Raw genomic sequence first — 22631 nt, 5'->3', positions numbered from 1 at the left:
CTTTGGAAGATGTCTACAGTGCTATGACACAAAACAATGTGCATTCAAAAAAGCACAAATATGCCAGTATGGGTCTTAAAATGTTATGACAAAAATATTCTCCTTGGAATCAAATGCATCACCTGTGCAGGGAAGACTTGTGAGAGCTGCGGTGTGGGCTCATTCAGTCACAGGGGGAACTATTGTGGGACAAAAGTGAGTGATTGTGGATACAACAATCATAATTTTCCCCCTGGAGAAGGCCGCACTGACACACACTGACACTTGACAGATGCCTGCCTCTGGGTTCACAACACTGCAGTGTGCCAGTCATGTAACGGCAATGAGGAGATGAATGGGCATAATTTTCAGCATGATTAGGTGGGAGCAAAGCCTTTTGTGCTGCTAAAGGAAAATGTCCCGAAAAATACAGAAAATATGCTTTGCATTTTTATAAACAGTCAAGAGAATGACTGAAAAATACGATTGTCACAATAAATGCACTCCTGTCAGTCAGTCTCCGCTGTGTTGCTATTGACATTGAATCTCACAATGAGCTGCTTTTGTAGATGCGCTTCACAACAAAGAGTCTGTCTGGCTGGTGATGAATTGAGTTCTGCTGAATATGTGTGCAACTCTTTCTACAGGAGACATTAGAAAAACACCAAGAGTGTCTAAAGAGGCAGAGGGAAGCTGTGAAATACAGACTGAAAAAACTGGCAGTACGGCAATCAGAAATCACAGTAAGTTGTGTTCGGACAAGTTGGTGTTTAAATTTTGCTACAACGTGGCAAATTCTTTTTTGTCTTTGTTGTGATTTTGCATTTCAAAGTTAAATTACATCTGTGATCAGGCACTAGAATATACTGATGAATGCTTATGCCCGGCTCAGAAAAGGTCCTCAGTGATAAGGGAAAACATCATACTGAAGTATCAGGAGATCCAGGCCATCCTGGATGAGGACCTGAGGACCACCCTCTCCCACCTGGAGATGGAGGAGCGGGCTGCTGTCTCTGCCCTGGATGGGCTGATGGAAAGGAACTGTTCTCTAATGCAGGAGATAGAGCAGGACCTGGCCAGACTCACTGTGACAATGGACCAGACTGACACAATGGTGATTAAAGGGATAGTTACATTTTTTTAAGCGGGGGTGTATGAGGTATTAATCCATAGTCAGTGTATTACCTATAGATGGCAGTCGGCATGCCCCCAGTTTGGAGAAGCAGGCAGGAGTCCCGACACGGAAGATAAGAAATATGCTGCTGTGGATGGGGGCTAAACTTATTTTAATCACCTAAAACAGGCTAAAAAAGCCTAATACAATAAAAGATCTATGTCATCTTAAGTGTGCACTGTATATTTTTATTAGACAACCCTGTTTAAGTTTACTGATTGGTCACTCCCTGTTTTACTGCTTGGACAAGAGCATAGAAAACTGCTTCAGTTCCCCTTGCATAAACTTAAACGATATTCTCTGACAGCAAGATAAAGCAGTGAAAATATTCTTAATATAGGGTACACTTAAACTTACATTTAGCTTTGCAGCTGCCCTATTCACAGCAGTTACTTACTACTTACTTAGCTTTCGTGTCGGGACTCACACAACCCCACTTCTGAATAAATCTGAATTATCCTTTAAAACTTAAAATCCAGTGGACCAAATATGATTAGGAATTTCATATACCTTCTCGCTTTGCTTTCAAGGGTTATTTAATGTAGATTTTTCTGTTTTTCTTCAGTCTTTCTTATCATATCCTGAGCAGCAAGACATGGAGACAGCGGACAGGTATGGATAAAAATCATAATTGACAATTGAAAAAAGTGGAGCAGCATCTGATGTTTCTCACTGTGGTCTGACTACTACAGAGTGATAGATCTGCTGAACCGGACAGACCCTAGCAGTGTGAACCTGGACGAAGTTAAATCTGTCCAGCTCCTCAACCTCACCAACAACATGCTTCAGCTGATCAGCTCACAGACCCCTTTAATCAAGAAACTCACCCAGAGTTGTCAGTTCACAAAATGTTCATAACCACAACTTGACCTCTTTTTTTTTTTTACTTTCTGTGTAAATGTTGTTAAATACGTGTTTCCAGATTCCAGCGAGGTGTGTCTGGATCCGGAGACGGCCCACCCAAAGCTGATCATCTCCCCCCAAGGTGACAGTGCCACCTACATAGACACCTGGCAGCAACTTTATGACCTCCCTCAACGCTTTGACACTACCCTCAATGTCATCAGCTTGCAAGGATTCAGCTTTGGTCGCCATTACTGGGAGATTGATGTGACTGGGAAGACTTACTGGGAGTTGGGCGTCACCTATCCCAGCATTCCTCGCAAGGGCACTACTGAGGACTGCTGGCTGGGTCGGGGGGAAGAGTCCTGGTGTGTGGAGTTCTTTGATGGGGAGTATACTGCCTGGCATGGAGGGGTGCCCCATCATCTGCCTTTTACTAAACGCTTTTGTCGGATTGGTGTTTTGTGTAGTTTCCCTGCAGGATTGGTGACGTTTCTTGAGGCAGACAACATGACGCCACTGTTCTCCTTCTGTGCAGGGACTTTCTCAGACTGCCTCCACCTGGCCCTTTGTCCTGGTCATGACCACAATGGCACCAACGCTAAGCCTATTGTGATCTGTAATGCTCCATCTCCTACCGGTGCTCTCTGATTTGTGGCTTCATAGAAATCCTTTTAGAAAACCCCTGTTCAGGCACCACTTTTTAATAACGCACCAGTTATAAATGTTTATAAGTTTGAAGTAATGGCTTCATTAATTATTCAATCAGATTAGGAATATGCAGCCATGCTAGCAGCTTTGTGAGGCTATAGGCTATGCATAGTGGTGCTTTGAGCTAAACGCTAACATCAACATGCTAACATGCTCACCGTGACAATGCAACTTGCAGGTGCAAAACTGCACCATGTTCACAGTCGTAGTTTGGCATGTTAGCATGTTAACATTCGCTAATAAGTAATAACACAAAATACAGCTGAGGCAGATGTGTTTTATTGACGATTTGCAATTGTGATTTCATAAACCGAAGTATTTGAAAAATAAAATTTTGACTGATGACGGTGCTATGAGAAGTCAGTGGAGCAGCAAATTTATTACGATTTATGCTGATGTGGACATGAATGTCTGTATCAAATATCATGACAAGCCATCCAATAGATGTTGAGACATCTGACTTAAAACCACAAATGGCAACCTCATGGTGGCGCTAGAGTAGGCTTAACGTCTGATTCTTCCTCTGGGGACCATGAATATCACAAACGTTGCAAACATGCAACTCCATCCAGTGGATGTTGAGACATTTCACTGAGGGAAATACGCACATCCCTACTGCACAGTCGGATGGGTGCTGGGTTGAGGAAATAGCGTAAAATAACAAATAGATCTGCACACCAAATAGCTCCAGTTGGAAGGATTTAAATGCTGTGATGTTTTGAGCCCACAGCTCTTCCTCTGACTCAGATATTTAACTGAAAACCACAAACCATAAATGATAGGAATTACGGCTCTTTGAAGAGAGCCACATTTTTTATGGCTCTGTTCCTTTCCTCGTCGTTCTTTTATCTTTTTTCTTAGGGGGCGGGAGTTGTTTATCTGCATAATAATACCTAGGATAGTGATTCAATCTTAGACATTCCACCAACATAATTTGTTTTGCATGTGTGGACTAGGATTAGCAGCACTCAATTATTCATGAAATGACAATAATCTGCATTGTAAACATTGTACAGGGTGATGCCATATCCCTCTGTTACTTGAGTCCGGTCATGATTTCAAGACCACTTTTTTGAAGTCTTGCACTTGTCTTGGTCTTGTGCCTTGTTGGACTTGGCTATTGAAAACTGGTCAAGTTGTTCCTGACTGCGGATTTGGGATCAACATACAGAACATTGCCTTAATTGTATGCATTGTTTGTATTGATGTTAGAAGATGAGTCTTATTTATAGATTCATCCTAACTGCTTATAAGCATTGGTATAACACAATTGCCTTCTTGAACAGAATTCCATTAACTCTGGATTCAGTCTTGATCTGTTCTCGACTGCCTTTGGACTTAGCCTTGGCTCGACTCAACTGGACCTGGTCTTGGACTCAATTTGGACTCGATAAAGTTGGTCTTGGCTACAACCTTGGCCTAATGCACAATGATAGAAAGAACGGTATGGAAGTGGTAAAGTATGAATCGGTTCCCTTCGTTTGACTAAAAGAGCTGTTGAAAAGGCTTGAATTGTTCAGAAATGTAACATCACTACCTCATGGTGGCGCTTGATTAAACTTAGGATTCACCCTCTTGGGACCATGAATGTATGCACAAACCTTGGTGAAATTGCATTCAGTAGAGGCTGAGATATTTCAGAGTATATGGGAAAACTTGACCGGTTGGTGTGACTAGAGGAAAAGTCATTAAGTTTCTGAGATATTTCTTTCATATCCAAAAACGTCACCTTCACTGTAGCACTCATCAATCTTTGAGATATTTCATTTTTGATGTTCTACTAACATTGCTTTGGCTAAAAACCCTCTACTAATGCTTTATTAATGAGTTAAGTCAGGTGACTATTAATAACACGTTTTCGATGACATGACATATCTGTCTTGTGTTAATAATCTTTATCTGGTAATAATGCAGTGATAAATGTTCACTCATGGTTTTTCATTTATTAATAAGCTACCCAGTCTAAAGTTGGAAATGGCAATAAGCTGTTAATAAATGGAGTTTGGACCAAATGGTCTAACAGTCAAGGAGGGTCTTCCTAACTCATACACTAACTTAATCATACACAAGTTATTTGTTGAAGCATACAGTTGTGCTGCACGTATTGCACTTTTCTGAGTAGCTTCATTTATACTCCAATGCACCTAGTGTATTTGAATCCAAAGTCTATATTCAAACAAACAATTGGCTTTGCAAATATGATCTCTGAGCCTCTGCATTGCATCTGTGCACGCTTATCCTATTCGTTCAAACATTCATTCTAATACATTTCAATATAAAAGGTGTTTCAAGGGTGGCAGAGATAGTAATCTTGATTTTGTGCCATTTATTTTTCAATTTTAGGTTTACACTAGCATAAGGGGCCTATAATAACTCAGAAAAATAAGTATCCAAGAGCAAAGATCAATTTAGATGACTGAGCGACAGGGACAGATGCCAGAGACAGCCCCCGCTGAATCAAAGGTTGGTGAACTTGTTATTACACAATGTAATGTTTAGAAAAGTGTGAGTGATCTGCCAGGCAGTGCACTCTCATTTGACTCTCCTGGATGTCCTCGGATCCACTGCCATCATGAACCTAAAGCTCCTGTTCTTTTGCCTCTTCTTAGCGGTACTCCTCATACCTGCTGAAGTATGTATTCACTGTATTTATTAAACAGAAATAAGCAAAAGTGTTGGCTCCTATTTATGTTGCAATTTGGTAGGAATAAAATGCAAAACAGCTCGTTGTCCACGTTTTTGTTTAAAAAGATTACTTCACTGCACTGTTTTGTAATAAATAACAAGATTCTGTTTAGCATCTGTACATTATGACTCTTTTATGATCTCAAATTATTATTAAGCTGAAACCTAAAAAGGACAAACATCGTCATCGTCATCATCGCCATCGTCATGATCATGAGCCTCAGGGACCTGGGCATAAAAAACATGACAAAAAGAGAGGAAGATTTGAGGACATAATTAAAGGTAAGTGCTTCTTTTTGATTTCTTTTATGTAGAATATTTACAATTACCCCACAATTATTAATTAATTGTGGGGTAAGAGCAAGAGGAAGACAACAATGATTTATATCTATAAAGGAAAATTATCGTTTTAGACATCTTCTTTGAGATCCTGGAGGGAGCTGGTGCTGGTGATGGTGATGATGAGGACGATGACGATGATCAGTCAGAGTGGCTTTTTGAAATTCAAGAGCCAGAAGGTGAGAGACTTAACACTCAAGTATCCATGTGACATGTATTCCAATGTGACATGTATTCCATAAAAGGCTACGATAGGTTGGAAAGCCCTAATTTAAGCTTACGCTCCCTTCTTAACCTTTCTCATTTCTTAGGCAAATGCAACCCAAACCCTTGCCGCAACAATGGAGTATGTGAAGAGAAAGGCAAGAAGGGATTCAAATGCGATTGTCCCAAACCTTTCAAGGGAAGGAAATGCCAGAAAGGTTTAAAAAATATATATATATTTTTTACTATGCTGTTGTTGGACTCCAAATTGGCCGTACATGCATGATGAGCAAAAAGGAATAAAAGCTATTGTGTTATCATTTCAGGTCCAAAAGTTTGTAGAAAAGGTACATGCGGGCGTGGTGAATGTGTGCTGACTTCAACTGCCCCGTTCTATGAGTGCAAATGCAAGGAACCCTTCCAGCCTCCAAACTGCCGACATTGTAAGGAATATTTCTTTGTCCAAACAAGAAAGAATATGTTTTTCACAATAGTTTCTACAGTTCCTGAATGCAAGCTTTCAATGTTAACTTTTTTTCTCCAAAGATTCACTGTGTGAGCCTAATCCATGCAGGAATGGTGGACAATGTGTCAAGGAGCAAAATGACTTTGACTGCCAGTGCCCTCTGGGGTACAGAGGACGTTTCTGCCATGTTGGTAAAAAGGACACTCCTACATTATTATTTCCCTTTTGCAGGTCCAATATATGCATCCTCATAACTCATATGCTTACTGACTGAGTGAGGTATATTTCTTAGGCCCAAATGACTGCTTTGAGGAAGACGGAGAGTCATACCGTGGCAATGTGAGTGAGACAGATGACGGCCATGAATGCCTCTACTGGAACTCTCACTTCATCCTGGATAATGGTGCTGATCCCTTCAACTCCTTCGAAGACAAGGATGGACTTGGCCCACACAACTTCTGCAGGTCAGGAGAGAATAAATGTTCAATTAGCAGAGGACGTCTACAAGTGAACACTCACTCACACATTTTCTGTGACACAGGAACCCAGACGGAGATGGGATGCCCTGGTGTTTCTACAGAAAAGGACACAGGTTGTTGTGGGACTACTGTGATGTCACAGAGTGTCCTGAACCAACAGGTCAGCTTTAAAGGGATTGTTTAGACTTTTTTAAATGGGGTTGTACAAGGTACAGTACTTATCCATAGACAGTGTAGACTCCAGATTCTGTTGATAAAACCATCATTTTTACCTCATAAAACGGGGTAATCCCTGATCTACCGCTGCTTTAATTGGTTAGTTAGTTTTTTTTTGTTTTTTTTGTACTTGACCCTTTCAAACACCAAAGTCACATAATAACACAAACAAACTCACCGATCAAGGCAACAGTAGACCAGCAACTCCTGGTTCTTAAAGGTGAAATTGCTGTTTTTGTCAAGTCTGGTGGCTTTTGACATGGACATAAAACCACTTTAAACTTAAACTTGGCTCTCTCACAAGGTGCAGTGGTGAGAATATATCGGTACATAGCTTAGCTTCCGTTCCTTTCCTCCTGCCTGATTCTCCAAACTTGGTGGATGCTGACTGCTATCTGCCAGTAATACACTGACTATGGATGAGTACCTCATGCAACCCCACTTCATTATGAGTTAACAAAAACATTTATTATCTTCGGTTTATCTTCTTGCGTATATGTTTTCAGGTGTGGCACCAACTGAAATTGTCCCTACAGATGCAATTCCCACTTCTTCCAAGCCCCAATCTACAACAACGCCCAAACCTACAACACCTGCACCAACAGCACCTGCATCAACAGCAGCCTCCAAACCAACAACATCCAAACCACTAGTGACTGAAAAGCCCAGCCAGGCTCCACAACCCTCTTCTGCACCCAGTGATGTTCCTCTCATCCCCACCGCCACCGCTCTACCACAACAGTTCGCCACCTGTGGGAAGCCTCAGCCTAAAATCGGCATTACCCGAATTTTTGGGGGTTTGAAGGTCCCTCCTGGGGCTGTACCCTGGCAGGTGTCCCTGCAATCAAGACCAAAGAACTCCAACCAGCCATTCAGACACATGTGTGGAGGAGTTCTCATTGCAAGCTGTTGGGTACTGACAGCTGGACACTGCATGTAAGCACAATCATAATGACTATGAATCTATAACAAATACACAAAACATTGGTGGATTATGGAATAACTTTCACATGATCTTAATCTTCATTGAATTATGTATTGTTTGTGTTTGAGCAGCGAACAAAATAAGGACCTGCAGGTGGTTATGGGAGGTCAGTCACTGGTTACAGAGGAACCCACAGCGCAAACCATAAGAGTTGAAGAGGCTATTCGACATGAGAACTACAGAGAGACTCCCGCAGCTGTTCATAATGACATAGGTAAATCCTTTCTCACTCTTATTTTATATAATATAAAACACTTGTTTTAACTAAACAAGTTAAGTTTAACACACTTTGTTAACTAAGAATGGGATGTAAGAGAGTCAAATTGCACCATTTTTACTTACATGATTGATTACAGACAGTATTGCTAATCCATGAAGGAAACTCTAAAAATAGAAGTAATGAGATTGTGATGTACAAATACCAGAAGTTAAATACTTAGTTGTTTCATGTTTTATTTTGTTCTGACATTTATCCAAACTGCATTTCCAAAGCCTTGTTGAAGCTTCGTGGCACTGATGGAGTTTGTGCTAATGAGACCCAGTTTGTGAAGACAGCCTGCCTGCCTAATACCACACTGCCTGATGGGATGGAGTGTAAAATTTCTGGATGGGGTGCCACTGAGGAATGTAAGGCCACTTTTGCATATTCAGCTGCAAAATAAAAGTCAAAATGTAAATATTTATTTGCATACAACCACTTAAACCACTTTCAGTATTACAACTTTATTGCATTTTTTATCATTAATATATTTGCTAAAATTTCATTCTCCTACCTTCTCTCTGCAGCTGAATATGGTTCTAACCACCTGCTGGACGCAAATGTACTGCTGATCAACCAGGAAAAGTGCTCCGAACCTAAAGTTTACGGCAAAGCCCTGGATAATAGTATGTTCTGTGCTGGCTTCCTGATGGGAGGGGTGGATTCTTGCCAGGTTAGTAGAGGAAATGTGCATGCTATCATTCAAAATATCTACATGATTAACTTATTTGAGGTAAGCTCTTAAAATGTGTGCAGAAGTGTGTGCATTTGCTATCCGATCAGCTGTGGGCTCTTGTTGCAGGGTGACTCTGGAGGACCACTGACTTGTGAGCAGGACAACACCAGTGTTATTTATGGTCTGGTGAGTTGGGGAGACCAATGTGGAAGGAAGAACAAGCCTGGAGTCTACACACGGGTCACCCACTTCCTGGACTGGATCAAGTCAAAGACTCATCCAACATTTCCATAGGCAACCTTTATATTACTTAGCAACATTTCAGGTATAGCCAAGGGACTGATTATGTATGGAGCAATTCTTACTCATCATGATTTAGTTTTTGGGTTTTGTAAATTCTGCCTGGTATTTTGCTTTTCAGGTCAGCATCTATTTTAAATTTCAATGCTACTTAATGAAACCCTCCTAAAAACCGACATCAAATGATCTTAGATGTTCATTGTTCATTGTGGAGTATGTGCATTTCCATTTCAGTTAAATCTGTTTTCACATAAGGCCAAGGCAATCTAAAACCTTACATTAAAAATAACATGTGTGGAAAAGAAAAAGGCATTAGATTTGAATGATACTATTTTTTAAAAGTAATAGTTCCACGTCTTTTTTAAATTATAAAGCAAGGCACTACATATATACTGTGAATCAAGTATCAACATTCTCAAATGCAGACTCTGCCTGTAAGAAGCAGTCAGAACTTCCATATGGTTGTGATGTCACAACTATAAACCACAACAAAAGGTACTGGTGCTGAGAGCACAGAAGCAGAAGATCTGCAAACGGCGATAAATCAGAGCAGAGTGGGCCTTTTTCCGGAGAGACAGGGTCTAAAATGGAGCATTTCAGATAGAGTGTATAGAAGTATATTTAAAAGGACCAGTATGAAAAAAAAAGTGTTTTTTGGACATTGAAAGATGTAAACAATTTAGAAACAGTAGAAACCCAAAAAGTAAGTATGAATCTGAAAATGAGTTTAATATGGGACCTTTAAATCTATAAAAATGTCCTGAGTGACAGATGATTGTCTTCACTGGGTATTTTGTGTGCTGCAGGGCAGCAACTTTATAGTGCCACTGATATGTGAGAGCGAAGGCATGCATGTCCTCCATGGTCTGGTGAGCTGAAGTGATAATAGTACAAAGAACGAGCCAGTAGTTTAAGCATGGGTCATTTACTTCCTGAACTACATCAAGTCAAACATGAGAGCTGCTAAGCTGCCAACCGAATAGAGAGAACAAAAGTTCTGTTCGAGGATGCACCTGATACCACTTGATGAAATATTTACTGTATACGACACTGAAAAGATATAGTAGCGCCTATATAACTATAAACAAACCAAGTTAAAATATCTTACTTAACAGATTTATATAAAACATCAGCATTATAGGTTGACAATAATGTATCAGAACACCGTAATACAATATTTTGAACCTTGCTCTCTCTCCTAGTGCTGATGGTAATGATATGTTCATCATCTATATCAGCTGTAGCAATAACTTCTCTTAAATACAGAGGTAGGTAAATACCTTGATCATAGTTTTAGTTTTACCTTGGACAGATCCAGGCAGTGGGACCACATTATGTTCACATTCTACAGTAGAGAACAACAAAAGTAGAGATTGCTCAGTGAATCTGATGACTGAAAAATACAGTCATTTAAGGTTGTCCTCCAAGTTTACCCTTTGGCTTCATTTGTGTGTACGTGCCAATCCCAGGGGTCCTCAATCCAAAACATAGTAAGCGGCTGTGTGTTCAGTCCATTCATATCGATGCATGGGTTAAACATGGGGTAGAGAGGCTCTGTGCACTGCAAACAGAAAGAGTGAAGCAGGGTCATAGCATCAGCATCGTAGAATGACAGCTCCCCCTTCTGGAGATTTGCCAGTATGCCCAGCTTTCTAATTCTTTTTCCCACTGACAGCTGCTTCTCCTGGGTATCATGGCATGCAAGATACTTCCCATCTCCATGGTAGATGCACCAGGATGTGTTGTTCACACCCAGGTTGGAGGAACTCTGGCTTGGAACATCTTTTTTATCGAATGTCCCTGTGGTCACACCCATTAGCCAGTAAGGTTTCTCCTGGACAATGACCTCCCAGTAGTGCCGGCCAGTAGTAAGACTCTCCTGAGCCAGGACGCTGTACTGGGAGTCATATGGCTGAGGGCTCAGAGCTTCACTGACAGGCTGCCTTCTCCAGTACACTTGTTTCCTGTCCTGGGATATTTCCAGATTTGGATGGGCTGACTCTGAGTCCAGAGTGGGAGAACTTAAATCTGCAAATAAAAACATCTACGTTCAGTACACAACTACAGAGATAGCTGGGTTTGATATGAGATTGCGATGTATTGGATTCTATACTAACATGACCAAATTCGTGGAAAGTGTTGGGACAGAGCCAATGAGAGGTCATCCACCAGCCTCTCTACTGTTCTCAGCTTCTCAAGGTCACACAGAGCTTTGTCTACTTCCTGGATTGGTGCTAAATCCAAAGGGTTGCTACAATAAAAACTGAAAACCGTTAGAAGGCAAAAATGATACAAAAGAAGGCAATTAGGATGGAGAAAACGATGGGACGATATACTCACCAAATATTATGTGCTGTGATTTGCTGTTGAACATAAACAGATCATGTAACTACTATAGGTACTGCCATCGGAGTAAACGTTTTAGCTTTGTACAAGACTCTCATACCTTATAGGTAACCTACCTGTAGGAATCGCAGCTCATTTGTTTCTTGGAGGAGGGATTTGCTGGAGGCTCTGAGGCTGTCTATCTCTTTGATCTGAGCCTCCATGATTCCCCTCTGGGCCTCCAGCCACTCTGTCATGTATGTCTCCTCTGCATCTATAATCTGCATCATCAGACGCTCATCACCATCCAGCACGACGTGGATCCTGCTGTACTTGTCTGAGATTCTCTCTCTGAAATCTGCAGCTGACTTCTATATAAAACATATACATTATTTAGATTGGTGATTTTGCAAATAAAACAATAAATGTCTAATAGGGGGTATTTCACATTGACTGTACCACTGTTTGTGAATACATTGACTCCAAGTCCCTGATGGCATGCTCTGCTTCACTTCTCCTCTTCAGCAATTGGTTCATACTGGTCTCTAACATGCTCTAAAGACAGAAATACAATATGCCTTTATAATATAAATGCCCTGACAGAGAAAAATAATCACAATATTTGCAAGGAAATAAACACACTAGCCAACTCTACAAATATTCACCTTGAAGTCTGTGCAGGCTTCATTGAGCTGAAACGCTTTGTGGTTCTTGTGCATGCCAACCAGGACACACAGACAGCACACAGGGACCCTTTCCTCCATACAGAAGAGCTTGAGCTCATCCCGGTGTTCCCTGCACTTCAGAGATAGCGGATCACCCGTCACCTCCACAACTGTGTGATCCCTCAGAGCAGACCTCTGCTGGTGCATCAGGGTGTGAGCCTGGCACAGTGAGGCATCACAGGTCAGACAGGTCTTTACGGCCACCGATAGTGTCTCTATGCAGTGGTCACATTGGATAGTTGAAGATGATTTGGTTGCCCTGCCTGGTGTCGCTGTCTGTAGCGCTGTTGTTGACGGCCTGTTAGTGCTGAAATCCTTTATTTTGGTCTGAAGGCTGGTGTTTACCTGCAGATTGAGGTCAGAGGGGAGGAATATCTGACATTCTGGACAGAAGAAAGGACCCTTTGCCGACCCCTCTGTTTCCCAGACAGCCTGGATACAGGTGAGGCAGAAGTCATGTCCGCATGGCAGTGACACAGGATCTGTGAAGAAGTCCTGGCAGACAGGACACTTTAAAGTTTCCTCAACAGTCCCCATAGCTTTACGTGCACCTGTTACGGCAGCTCAGAGTGTACTGTGATCCTGGCCTTTCTGCTCATTAATGTTTCACAGGACCCTGTTGGCATGCACAAGCCACTCATGTGCCTCAGTGTCAGATTACTAAATGAATGAGATGATAGCTTCCACTAGTTTATTCAAGCCATTGACTCTCAGGAGACCACACACAATTGAATGGCACATTTCCAACAAACTGGATCAATTGGATTATATGAACAATTATTTGCTATAAATGCAGCACTATTTAAATTCAATCAAACAAAACAAATTCATTTTAGTGTGAAAATCAATTATTGACTGTGTTGAGTAATTTCACAAAATATTCTGGACTCACTACAGTCCAGACAGCAGGTTAAATAATTGTTCAACAGGGCTGACATCTTTTAATGCAATTCATCTAGTGGGTTGTTAGATGGTGTTTTATAAGATAAGATAAGATGAGATAAGATAAGATAAGATAAGATAATCCTTTATTAGTTCCACAGTGGGGACATTTACAGGGTAAAAGCTGCAAAAGAGGATAGTGCAAAGAACAAAAGCATCTATAACAGATGCAAAATACAAAATATTATAATAGTCTATGTACACAGTAAAACAGTTAAAATGAGCAAAAAACAGTGAAAAGGGGCAAGTGACAGTAAAACACAAAACGTGATAAATAAACAGACTAGTCAACAGTGCGCGATTGCGTTCAACATTATATATATGGTTCTTATGTGTTGGATATTAAATACATTTGTTTTAGGCTTGTATGATTATTTTATGGGTATGAATATTACCCTTATCTGTTTATACTTATGAATTATGTGCTTCTTTGTCTTTGTGAGCTCACTAAGACACTGAATTAAATTCTTTAGAGGTGTCTGATTTAATTTTCTAAGAGCAAGTTTTTAAGGTATAACTGCATTAATATCTTCATTTTAAAACATGTAGCCTATAATGTAAATCAAAAATTATTTTTGTTTGGGTATTTATGATTAGTGTTGTCATTTGTTTGTTAACAAAAGCAGAAACTATATTTCCAATATGAACTGCCAGTGCTGTGTATTTTTACCAGTGTTGGAAGAAGTACTCCGAGCTTTTACTCAAGTAAAAGTAGTAATACCACACTGTAGAAATAAAAATACAAAAGTATGTACTTAAAGTGCAAAAAGTAAATGTAATCAGTATGCAGAATGGCTCGTTGTTGAGTATTAGATTATAATTATTGATATATTAATGTTAATATCACTTTAATGTTGCAGATGATAAAGGTGGGGCTCATTTTATTTGCTTTACATACTGCAGTGTAACTTAATCCGTAAAAATGAATGTTATTTAATTTGCTGATAATATGCTGTAATAAACATAATCTGCAAAGTAACTAGTAACTAATGTTAACAAATAAATATAGTGGAGTAAATAGTTCAATATTTCCTCTAAAATATAATTGAGTACAAGTATAAAATTGATAAAAATAAAATTACTTAAGTAAAGTACAAGAACCCTCTATTGTACTTTTTTACCCTCGTCCCCTTTCCTTGTACTTCCCACAGCTACGTAAGTATCCCAAGTAGCCACCCATCAACAGTAGTACTTCTGCGTACGTAAGGACTGGTTTACTTATATCCATTGCTGACTATCCAGATATCCTACGCACACGTTGTTCGTGCATAGCTCAATTGCGGCGCTACCAAACCAACGTGGGCTGTTGATGTGGCAGCGAGGCACCTCCAGTCCTGCTGACTACGTGTCTCCTGCAGTGCACTCTCAAGTGTAGTTGTAGTGGGTTTCCTACATTTTCACACCGTCAGGTAAGGAGTCATTAGTTACACCTTTTCTTCCTTCCCAATGAAGTTAGTCGAAAATAGCCGCTAAGCTTTGCAATGAGGTGGCTCATAATAGCTAATGCTAGCTAACGTCAGCTAGCCCCTAGTACGTTTTGACAGCAGAAACACTAGCTAGACACTTAGCTACAATATGTTAGCCTAACGAATAAGGCTTGCACACTCCAGTGACTGCACATATGTTAGAGTTTAATGGTATGAACAGCACCTAACCCCTGGACTTTATAGCCTTTGGCTAATATGTCTAATGCTATGGTGTAATGCAACAAATCAAAACAATATCATCTATACTGGGTCAGTGTGTCAGGTTCAAGTATCAACGCAATGCTGATGACCTCATGGTAGATGATGTAAAGCTATCAAGTTTGACTGTTTTCAAATGGATATTGTTAGTTGATTTTGTTATCTTTTATCATTACATTTTAATTATGGTTTGTAAATAGTCAACCACACAGCCTGTTTATCATATCCAAATGCTGCTTATCTCAGATGAGGTTATTGCACTGTTAGAGTAACCTGACACCGGTTTATATATTCATCACAGCCTTCCTCAAGTGTAAGTGCCATGTTTGCCAGACTGGCTGCGTGCCCTCGCCTGCCATCCAGAATCAGGCAGTCTAATGTCTGCCCAGTCTCGATCAGAGCGTATTCCTCCAAATGTAAGTAGTAACATGCCACCTGCGTTGTTACACCTGACCTGAATACAATTCTCACCATCTCTATGATCTGTATGCTATGATATGCTCTTAGATGACGATGTGTAATAAAAAAATGACGTTGTTATTCTCTGCAGTTCCTCGTCCCCATGGCAAGTCTTTTGCCCACCGCAGTGAGTTAAAGCATGCCAAGCGTATTATAGTGAAGCTGGGAAGTGCTGTGGTGACACGTGATGAGTGCGGTCTGGCACTGGGACGACTGGCCTCAATAGTGGAGCAGGTAACACCACATTAATATTGTTGATACAGACAAGAGAGTGTGTGAACACAATATTTCTGTATATGGGTCTTGAGGAATACTTAGTTTACGTCTACACTACAGCTAAATAATTTTAAATGGTGTTTTCAAACCTAAATGATAAGACAGACTCACAGTGACTCATGAGAAGATCAAATTAGGAAGCGAATGTGGGTCTCTGCTTCATTGTTTCCAAAAGTCTCTGTTTTCACTTGTCCAGACTCAAAAGCAATCCAGCAGTTTATAAGACCAAAACGGGCTCAACAGTGTTTCCAAACATCTCTGTTTTAGGGGCTTAAGTAGTGTGTAGTAGTAGTTTTGCATTTTAAAACAAACATATTAGTGTGGATGTAGTAGGGCTGGGGAATATGGAGAAAATCAAACATCTTCGCAGCTGTTACTTTTGAGCCCCGAAAAATTACAGAACTTTACTGCATTGCAGCTTTGTAACCAGGAAAAGATGACACTCATGACATATTACGATATTCAAAATCTAAGACGATATCAGGTCTCATATTACAATATTGATATAATGTCCAGCCCTAAGACTTAGGAATGATCTCTTCTGTGAAAGATGAACTTGAACGTTATAGCCTTTGTGTGTCCTATCAGGTGGCCATGCTACAGAATCAAGGCAGGGAGATGATGATCGTCACCAGTGGTGCTGTGGCGTTTGGGAAGCAGAGACTGAGACATGAGATCCTCCTGTCTCAGAGCGTCAGACAGGCCTTACATTCTGGACAGAACCAACTGAAAGAAATGGTGAAGAATAATCTTGAATTCTGGACATTTTAGCCCTCTCTTTGAGAAATGCCTAAATATTAGATATCTAGAATCTTTTGAAGTTTGTAGCTTTATTGACATCTCTGTTTTCCAGTCACTTCCAGTTTTAGAGGCAAGGGCGTGTGCAGCTGCTGGACAGAGCGGTCTGATGGCATTGTATGAAGCTATGTTCACCCAGTACAGCACCTGCACTGCACAAGTATGTACTCCACTTCTCTCACAGAATAAAATGCTGAGAGTTAATTTCACTTAATTGTCTACATTTCTGTCCACTTCTGTAGATTCTGGTCACCAACCTGGACTTTCATGATGAGCAGAAGCGTCGCAACCTGAACAGCACACTCTATGAACTCCTGCGCATGAACATCGTTCCTATCATCAACACCAATGATGCTGTTGTTCCGCCCCCTGTTCCCAACAGTGACCTGCAGGGGGTAAATGTGGGTACTGTGTGAAGGGCATGTTGGGAGTGCTACATGTGGTCCAGAATTGTGACTGTAGATTGCTTTAATCATGCATAAATGACAGACGTATGTTTCCTTTCTCTAACATTTCCACCTTCATTGTCTTATAACCTGTTGGACACATGGTTTTAATTTTAAAGGCTGCTTTACATGCTGTCTACTAATTCAAAGTGTGCTGGTCTTATATTCTGCCATTTTATTGTGAACGGAGCTGCTCGTGTTTGGTCCTTTTGGGAAGAGGTGAACATATGTTGTTTGTTTTGCATCTGAATGGGACTGGGAGGCTTTCGTTGCATGGTAGCAACTGATAAGCTGTTAGTCACAAAATGTGAGATATAGTGATTTCCCTTTGGCTTAATGGGATTTCTGTTTGTATTTCAGGTAATAAGCATCAAAGATAATGATAGCTTGGCTGCTCGACTGGCTGTGGAAATGAAAGCAGACCTCCTCATTGCCCTGTCTGATGTTACAGGTAGGTACAGAAATGACCATTAATTAGATGATTATATTAGTATATATATTATATTAGTATTTTTTATGTATTATTGAATGTTTCTAAAGGTCTGTAACTTGTTTTTATCGTCAATCAAACAAATCATACACATCTTAAGTTACCACAAACCCAAGGTGATCTCTGAAAATAGGTAATTTTGTCAACAACCATAAAAACACCATAGCTATTTAGTTTACAATGATATAGAGATTATTTCTGTTTTATATTTCAGAAACAGAAACAATTACTTGGTAATTGTACATAATAAAAAGGATACACATGAAGTTCAGTTTACTTGTCACGAGGAATCAGGAGGACCTTTCCAGAGTTAAAACAAAGAAGAAGGTTTTCTTGGCGGGCCCCCGGGGCTTGTTAACAGAAAGCCTGTTCTACAAACTAGAAGGGGCTAATGCAAGTTACTAGTTACGAGTTACTGTACGTTCTAGGGAATATAGGATACAGCGTTTCTGAAGCTTTTCCATACTAGAGACTAAATCAGCTGCTTTGATTTGTCTCTTGTGAACCCCTCAAACTTTACAAAAGTGTAATACTAAATCTGGGGACCACTTTAAGCAGTTAATCAGCAATCAACATAGGCTGCAACTATCAAATATTTCTGATCGATTAATTGTGTGGTGTATAAAAGGATAAAAAATGTGGATCTGTGTTTCCCAAAGCCCAGGATGAAGTCCTCAAATGTCTTGTTTTGAGAATTTTGACTTTTATTTTTTATTACAAAATTACTCAAATCGTTTATCCAAATATTTGGTGATAAATTGAAAAGTTGTCTTATCTTGATTATTAATGATTAAGTTGATTAATCTTTGCAACACTAAATGAAAATTGTTATTAATCAGCTTATCATTTCAGCAATATTCTGCTGTCACTGTGTTGTAATCTGTTATTAGAAACTTTCCGTTTTTTGTCATGCCTCTTGGTCAAAATATATCAATACCAATGTGACTGCTTTGGTTCTGTGAAGTATTAAAAATAATAATATTCCACAGGCGTATACAACAGTCCCCCAGGAAAAGATGATGCCAAGCTTATTGATATATTCTATCCTGGAGACCAGCAGTCAATCACGTACGGCACTAAGTCCAGGGTCGGCATTGGCGGCATGGAAGCTAAGGTCAGCATGATAGTCGATATTTTATCTCGGAGTGTAAACAGAACTGTGTTGGCTGGATGATGAAAAAGTTGCATTTTACTCAATCATGTTGTCTGAATCAGGTGAAAGCCGCCCTTTGGGCACTACAGGGTGGGACGTCCGTTGTCATTGCCAACGGCACACATCCTAAAGTCACAGGCCACGTCATCACAGACATTGTGGAGGGGAAGAAAGTTGGCACCTTCTTCTCTGAAGTGAAACCTGCAGGTACTGAGTAAAACAAACTGGAAAGAAAATTTTACCCACCTTTTGTGTTTTTCTATTATATATGATGTGTGTGTTATTGACACCACCAGGTCCAACTGTGGAGCAGCAGACCGAGATGGCCCGGCATGCAGGCAGGTCTCTGGCCTCCCTGGACCCCGAACAGGCGAGTTTCCTGCTGTGTCAGTGTGGTCTGGTTTTAAAAATTGCTAATTATTTAGCACTAATGTATTAAGATTTAATCAACAAGTCATAAATGTTTAGGTTAAGTTCCCTAAATACAGTATATTGATCCTATTATATAATTTCTAAATAAATTTTAATGACAAGATTACAATATGCAGAGGGCGTGTCTTGGTTAGCACTCTGCATATAAACATAATAAACACTAAAATAGGGGCTAAAAGTGAATTATCACAGAATGCAAGAGGTGGTCAAACTCATTAACTTTTCCAGTGTACTGGTAGTTATTGCTCTTGATATGATTAAGTATTTGTTAATCATATTGTATTTGTTTCTCCAGAGGGGGGAGATCATCTGCAGTCTTGCTGAGCTGCTTACAGAGAAGAAAGAAGAGATTCTCACTGCCAACAAGAGGGACATGGATTTAGCAACATCATCCGGTACAGAAGCACAGACTGAAGACTGATCATCTTCTGACTCTAACGCAATGCTCTGCCAGTGGTTATCACTCATCTGTAGCACTTCCACTTAGGGGAACTGGCAAATGAAGGAGGCTTGAATCACCTGGTTGTCAGCATTGGGTAGAATTATTTTTTCAACCATGCTGTCAGTAAGGGGCTTTTGAATGCATAGTACTTTATAAGTTTGGCATGAGTCATCACGTGCACTGAGTTGTTGAAAAGCATAGCATAGTGAGTAGGGAGACTGTAGTTCTCACTCCTGATTTACAATGCCTCTGGTTGCTGAAAGTAAGAAAAAAAAGTGTCTTTATTCATTTATTTAATTTCCTTATAGGTCGTCTATCCCAGCCTATGATTGACCGTCTGAGTTTGTCAACTGCTAAGCTGAACAGCCTTGCCATTGGCCTCCGTCAGCTTGCTGTGTCCTCTAGGGACAGCGTGGGACGGGTGCTGAGGAGGACCAGGGTGGCCAATAACCTAGAGCTGGAACAGATCACTGTCCCCATCGGTGTCCTGCTGGTCATCTTTGAGTCACGTCCTGATTGTCTCCCACAGGTCAGTCAACCCCAACACTGAGCCTGTAGACTTAGGATCTACTCACACTGTCCATTGATACCGTGCCCAAGCACACTGCTTTGCGCTCAGGCACGGCCAGATTGAGAGAGGTAGGGCTTTTGTAAAGCATGGATGCACGTGTACGGGCATGAGCGCAAGTATTGACGGCAGTCCTGACGTCTATTTATATACGACTGTTTCCCGCAACAGACATTTAAAAAGAAGGCGCCGATTAGGACGCAGTGGTCTGATGCGGAGGTGGAGTGTTTACTGCAAATTTGGTCCGATAAAAATATTAAAAAACAGTCGGACAAAACAAAACCTCAGAGGGGTGATGACGTTTAAGCAAGAAGGAATCGAGCCGTGGCTTGGATCATTTCAAGTAATGTGAGTGCAAGCGGGCCTGGGCCGCGGGGAAAAAGGGAGCGGGAACATTTGCACTAAAGTACGGTACGAATCATCAACTAATCAGTGTTAGTGTGCCCTTTATCACCATCCACTGCTGGTCTGTGAGTTTGTGCATCTCAGTCATGAAACTTTCATAGTCATACATTTTAATGTATTCAATTCTTTGTTCCAGGTGTCCGCTTTGGCTATTGCCAGTGGAAATGCTTTGCTACTGAAGGGGGGTAAAGAAGCTTCCAACACCAATAGAATTCTACATCAACTCACTCAGGAAGCACTTTCCATTCATGGAGTTGCAGATGCCATTCAACTGGTAAAACAGAAAACCTTGCATTATTGAAACAAAGTTTGAGTTTTTACACAATAACAATATTATCGCAGATATCCTGTGACATTACAAACTTTACTTTGATGTGTAGGTGAGCACACGTGAAGAAGTTGAGGATCTGTGCAGACTAGACAAGTTGATCGACCTGATCATTCCAAGGGGCTCGTCCCAGCTCGTCCGAGACATCCAAAGGGCAGCGAAGGGTATTCCTGTACTTGGCCACAGTGAGGGCGTCTGTCACGTCTACATAGACAGCGATGCCAGCATAGACAAAGCTATTGATATTGGTATGTGGTCCCTGTGTGTGCCTGTGGAGAAAATGTTGATGTTGTTGGCATTTCTGCTATGGTTAAGTCACCGTGGTTTTTTTTAAATATATATTTTGCAATTTTAGCAGGTATAATTGATTTTATTTACATGGTGCCCAGGAGTTATTAACTTGTTGGGGGAACACAGATCTGCTAAATGAATATAAATGTACTAACTTATGTTTCATTCCAGTCAGGGACTCAAAATGTGACTACCCTGCTGCCTGCAATGCCATGGAAACCCTCCTTATACACAGGGATTTGCTGCGAACTCCCATGTTTGACCAGATCATTGATATGCTGAGAACAGAGCAGGTAAGAAACATGCAACAAACTTTCTGTAGAGAGTCAGTTGATTCAGTACAGTGTTTTTGTTTATTTTTGACCGATCATTCCATTATTCTGTTAATAAATCATTGTGCAATCGCTTTCTCTCAGGTGATGATCCATGCAGGCCCCCGGTTTGCATCCTACTTAACTTTCAGCCCATCCGAGGTGAAGTCTCTGAGGACAGAGTATGGGGACCTGGAGTGCTGCATTGAGGTGGTTGACAGCATGCAGGAAGCTGTGGACCACATCCATAAATACGGTAGCTCCCACACTGATGTCATCGTTACAGAAAATGAAGAGACAGCCGAGCAGTTTCTACAGCAGGTGGACAGCGCCTGTGTGTTCTGGAATTCCAGCTCTCGCTTTGCAGATGGCTATCGCTTTGGTCTAGGTATGTACGGTGTCAAGCATGGTTGAAAATGGATCTAACCTATCACTGTCTTGGAAAAAATCATTTTACGGTAATTGTTTTGCAGGAGCTGAGGTTGGCATCAGTACAGCACGGATACATGCCCGAGGCCCAGTGGGTTTAGAGGGGCTTCTGACTACCAAATGGGTCCTTCGAGGGGAAGGGCACACTGTGGCTGACTTCTCAGAGCAAGGCAGTATGAAATACCTTCATGAAAACATCCCTGTCCCTCAGGGGAGCTTTAGTTAGGTGTCCAACCAAAGAGCCATCAACTGGAGTGAAGATAACTGATGCCTATCCAGAGTTATTTAAAGGTTTGTGTCTGCTAGTAGCACTTTTTAGCTTCCGCTTCATCACTTGTATAAATCCACTATGTTGATGCAGGAAACTTTCATGCAGAGCAGAGGCTACTTTTACTGGACAACCTGTGCATACAGTGACAAATTGTAACAAGACTGGTAAAAAATATATGACACAAAGTATACACAGACCCAGCCTGTTCCTCTGTAAGATCATTTTTATAATGGTAGAAAAATAAATCATTGGCCCAGCTGTGATTTTCTAACTTATTTTTCTATGTACAAAACTCTCCCTTGGCCTTTTTTGTAATAAACTGGTTAGTGTTATTTGTGCTGGATCTTGGTTGAGATTTATTTTGCTGTCCTTCCTCTTTTATCAATGATTTAATAAATATACTGTACAGTTCTTTACCCATGATTTTGTGTTTCATCTGCCACAGACTTTATACTGAAAAAAATCTGCGTCATAATAGTCCTGGTTTATTCATTCATTTAGTGTATATGCTTATTTAACTTATCCCATAATTGTATTAA

The 22631-nt window shown here is 40.6% G+C and overlaps 4 protein-coding genes across 4 annotated transcripts; 3 read left to right on the top strand and 1 right to left on the bottom strand.

Moving 5' to 3' along the window:
* Positions 1 to 611: 611 nt before the first annotated feature.
* On the top strand, positions 612 to 2652 carry LOC310953463 (putative E3 ubiquitin-protein ligase TRIML1; the record flags this gene model as incomplete). The annotated part of the gene is made up of 5 exons (XM_083922502.1): positions 612 to 722; positions 872 to 1093; positions 1719 to 1765; positions 1846 to 1988; positions 2076 to 2652. Coding segments are annotated over 5 exons (1095 nt in total), but the record flags the coding sequence as incomplete, so codon positions are not given.
* A 2627-nt stretch (positions 2653 to 5279) lies between these two features.
* LOC310953946 (hyaluronan-binding protein 2-like) lies at positions 5280 to 9319 on the top strand (the record flags this gene model as incomplete). The annotated part of the gene is made up of 13 exons (XM_083923211.1): positions 5280 to 5339; positions 5551 to 5674; positions 5806 to 5910; positions 6043 to 6153; positions 6262 to 6378; positions 6482 to 6592; positions 6694 to 6865; positions 6943 to 7040; positions 7603 to 8032; positions 8153 to 8295; positions 8574 to 8708; positions 8868 to 9013; positions 9143 to 9319. 13 exons carry the CDS (start codon positions 5280 to 5282, stop codon positions 9308 to 9310), a joined length of 1920 nt encoding a protein of 639 aa, XP_083779337.1. The 3' UTR covers positions 9311 to 9319.
* A 1426-nt stretch (positions 9320 to 10745) lies between these two features.
* LOC310953944 (tripartite motif-containing protein 14) lies at positions 10746 to 12903 on the bottom strand (the record flags this gene model as incomplete). The annotated part of the gene is made up of 6 exons (XM_083923209.1): positions 10746 to 11344; positions 11434 to 11567; positions 11657 to 11679; positions 11779 to 12012; positions 12101 to 12196; positions 12307 to 12903. The coding sequence occupies 6 exons, from the start codon at positions 12901 to 12903 to the stop codon at positions 10746 to 10748; spliced, it is 1683 nt and encodes a 560-aa protein (XP_083779335.1).
* A 1692-nt stretch (positions 12904 to 14595) lies between these two features.
* LOC310953651 (delta-1-pyrroline-5-carboxylate synthase-like) lies at positions 14596 to 22456 on the top strand. Its single transcript, XM_083922750.1, has 17 exons — positions 14596 to 14717; positions 15295 to 15409; positions 15544 to 15686; positions 16317 to 16466; positions 16582 to 16686; positions 16769 to 16927; positions 17333 to 17423; positions 18452 to 18576; positions 18678 to 18822; positions 18912 to 18985; positions 19343 to 19442; positions 19798 to 20018; positions 20599 to 20736; positions 20843 to 21038; positions 21253 to 21374; positions 21498 to 21780; positions 21866 to 22456. Exons 2-17 carry the CDS (start codon positions 15316 to 15318, stop codon positions 22045 to 22047), a joined length of 2328 nt encoding a protein of 775 aa, XP_083778876.1. The 5' UTR covers positions 14596 to 14717; positions 15295 to 15315; the 3' UTR covers positions 22048 to 22456.
* The last annotated feature ends 175 nt before the right edge of the window (positions 22457 to 22631 follow it).

This window comes from Echiichthys vipera (assembly GCF_963691815.1).
Source record: "Echiichthys vipera genome assembly, chromosome: 11".
NCBI classification, from domain to species: Eukaryota; Metazoa; Chordata; class Actinopteri; order Perciformes; family Trachinidae; genus Echiichthys; species Echiichthys vipera.
The sequence above is the reverse complement of the archived record's forward strand: the minus strand, read 5'-3'. Positions and strand labels throughout refer to the sequence as shown.

What these genes read in the sequence shown, in the direction of transcription:
- LOC310953651 (XM_083922750.1), top strand. Translation starts at nt 15,316, where the DNA reads ATGTTTGCCAGACTGGCTGCGTGCCCTCGCCTGCCATCCAGAATCAGG. An exon ending in CTCTGAAGTGAAACCTGCAG is followed by an intron (nt 18,823 to 18,911) that starts GTACTGAGTAAA and finishes TGACACCACCAG; the next exon opens with GTCCAACTGTGGAGCAGCAG. An exon ending in AGACAAAGCTATTGATATTG is followed by an intron (nt 21,039 to 21,252) that starts GTATGTGGTCCC and finishes GTTTCATTCCAG; the next exon opens with TCAGGGACTCAAAATGTGAC.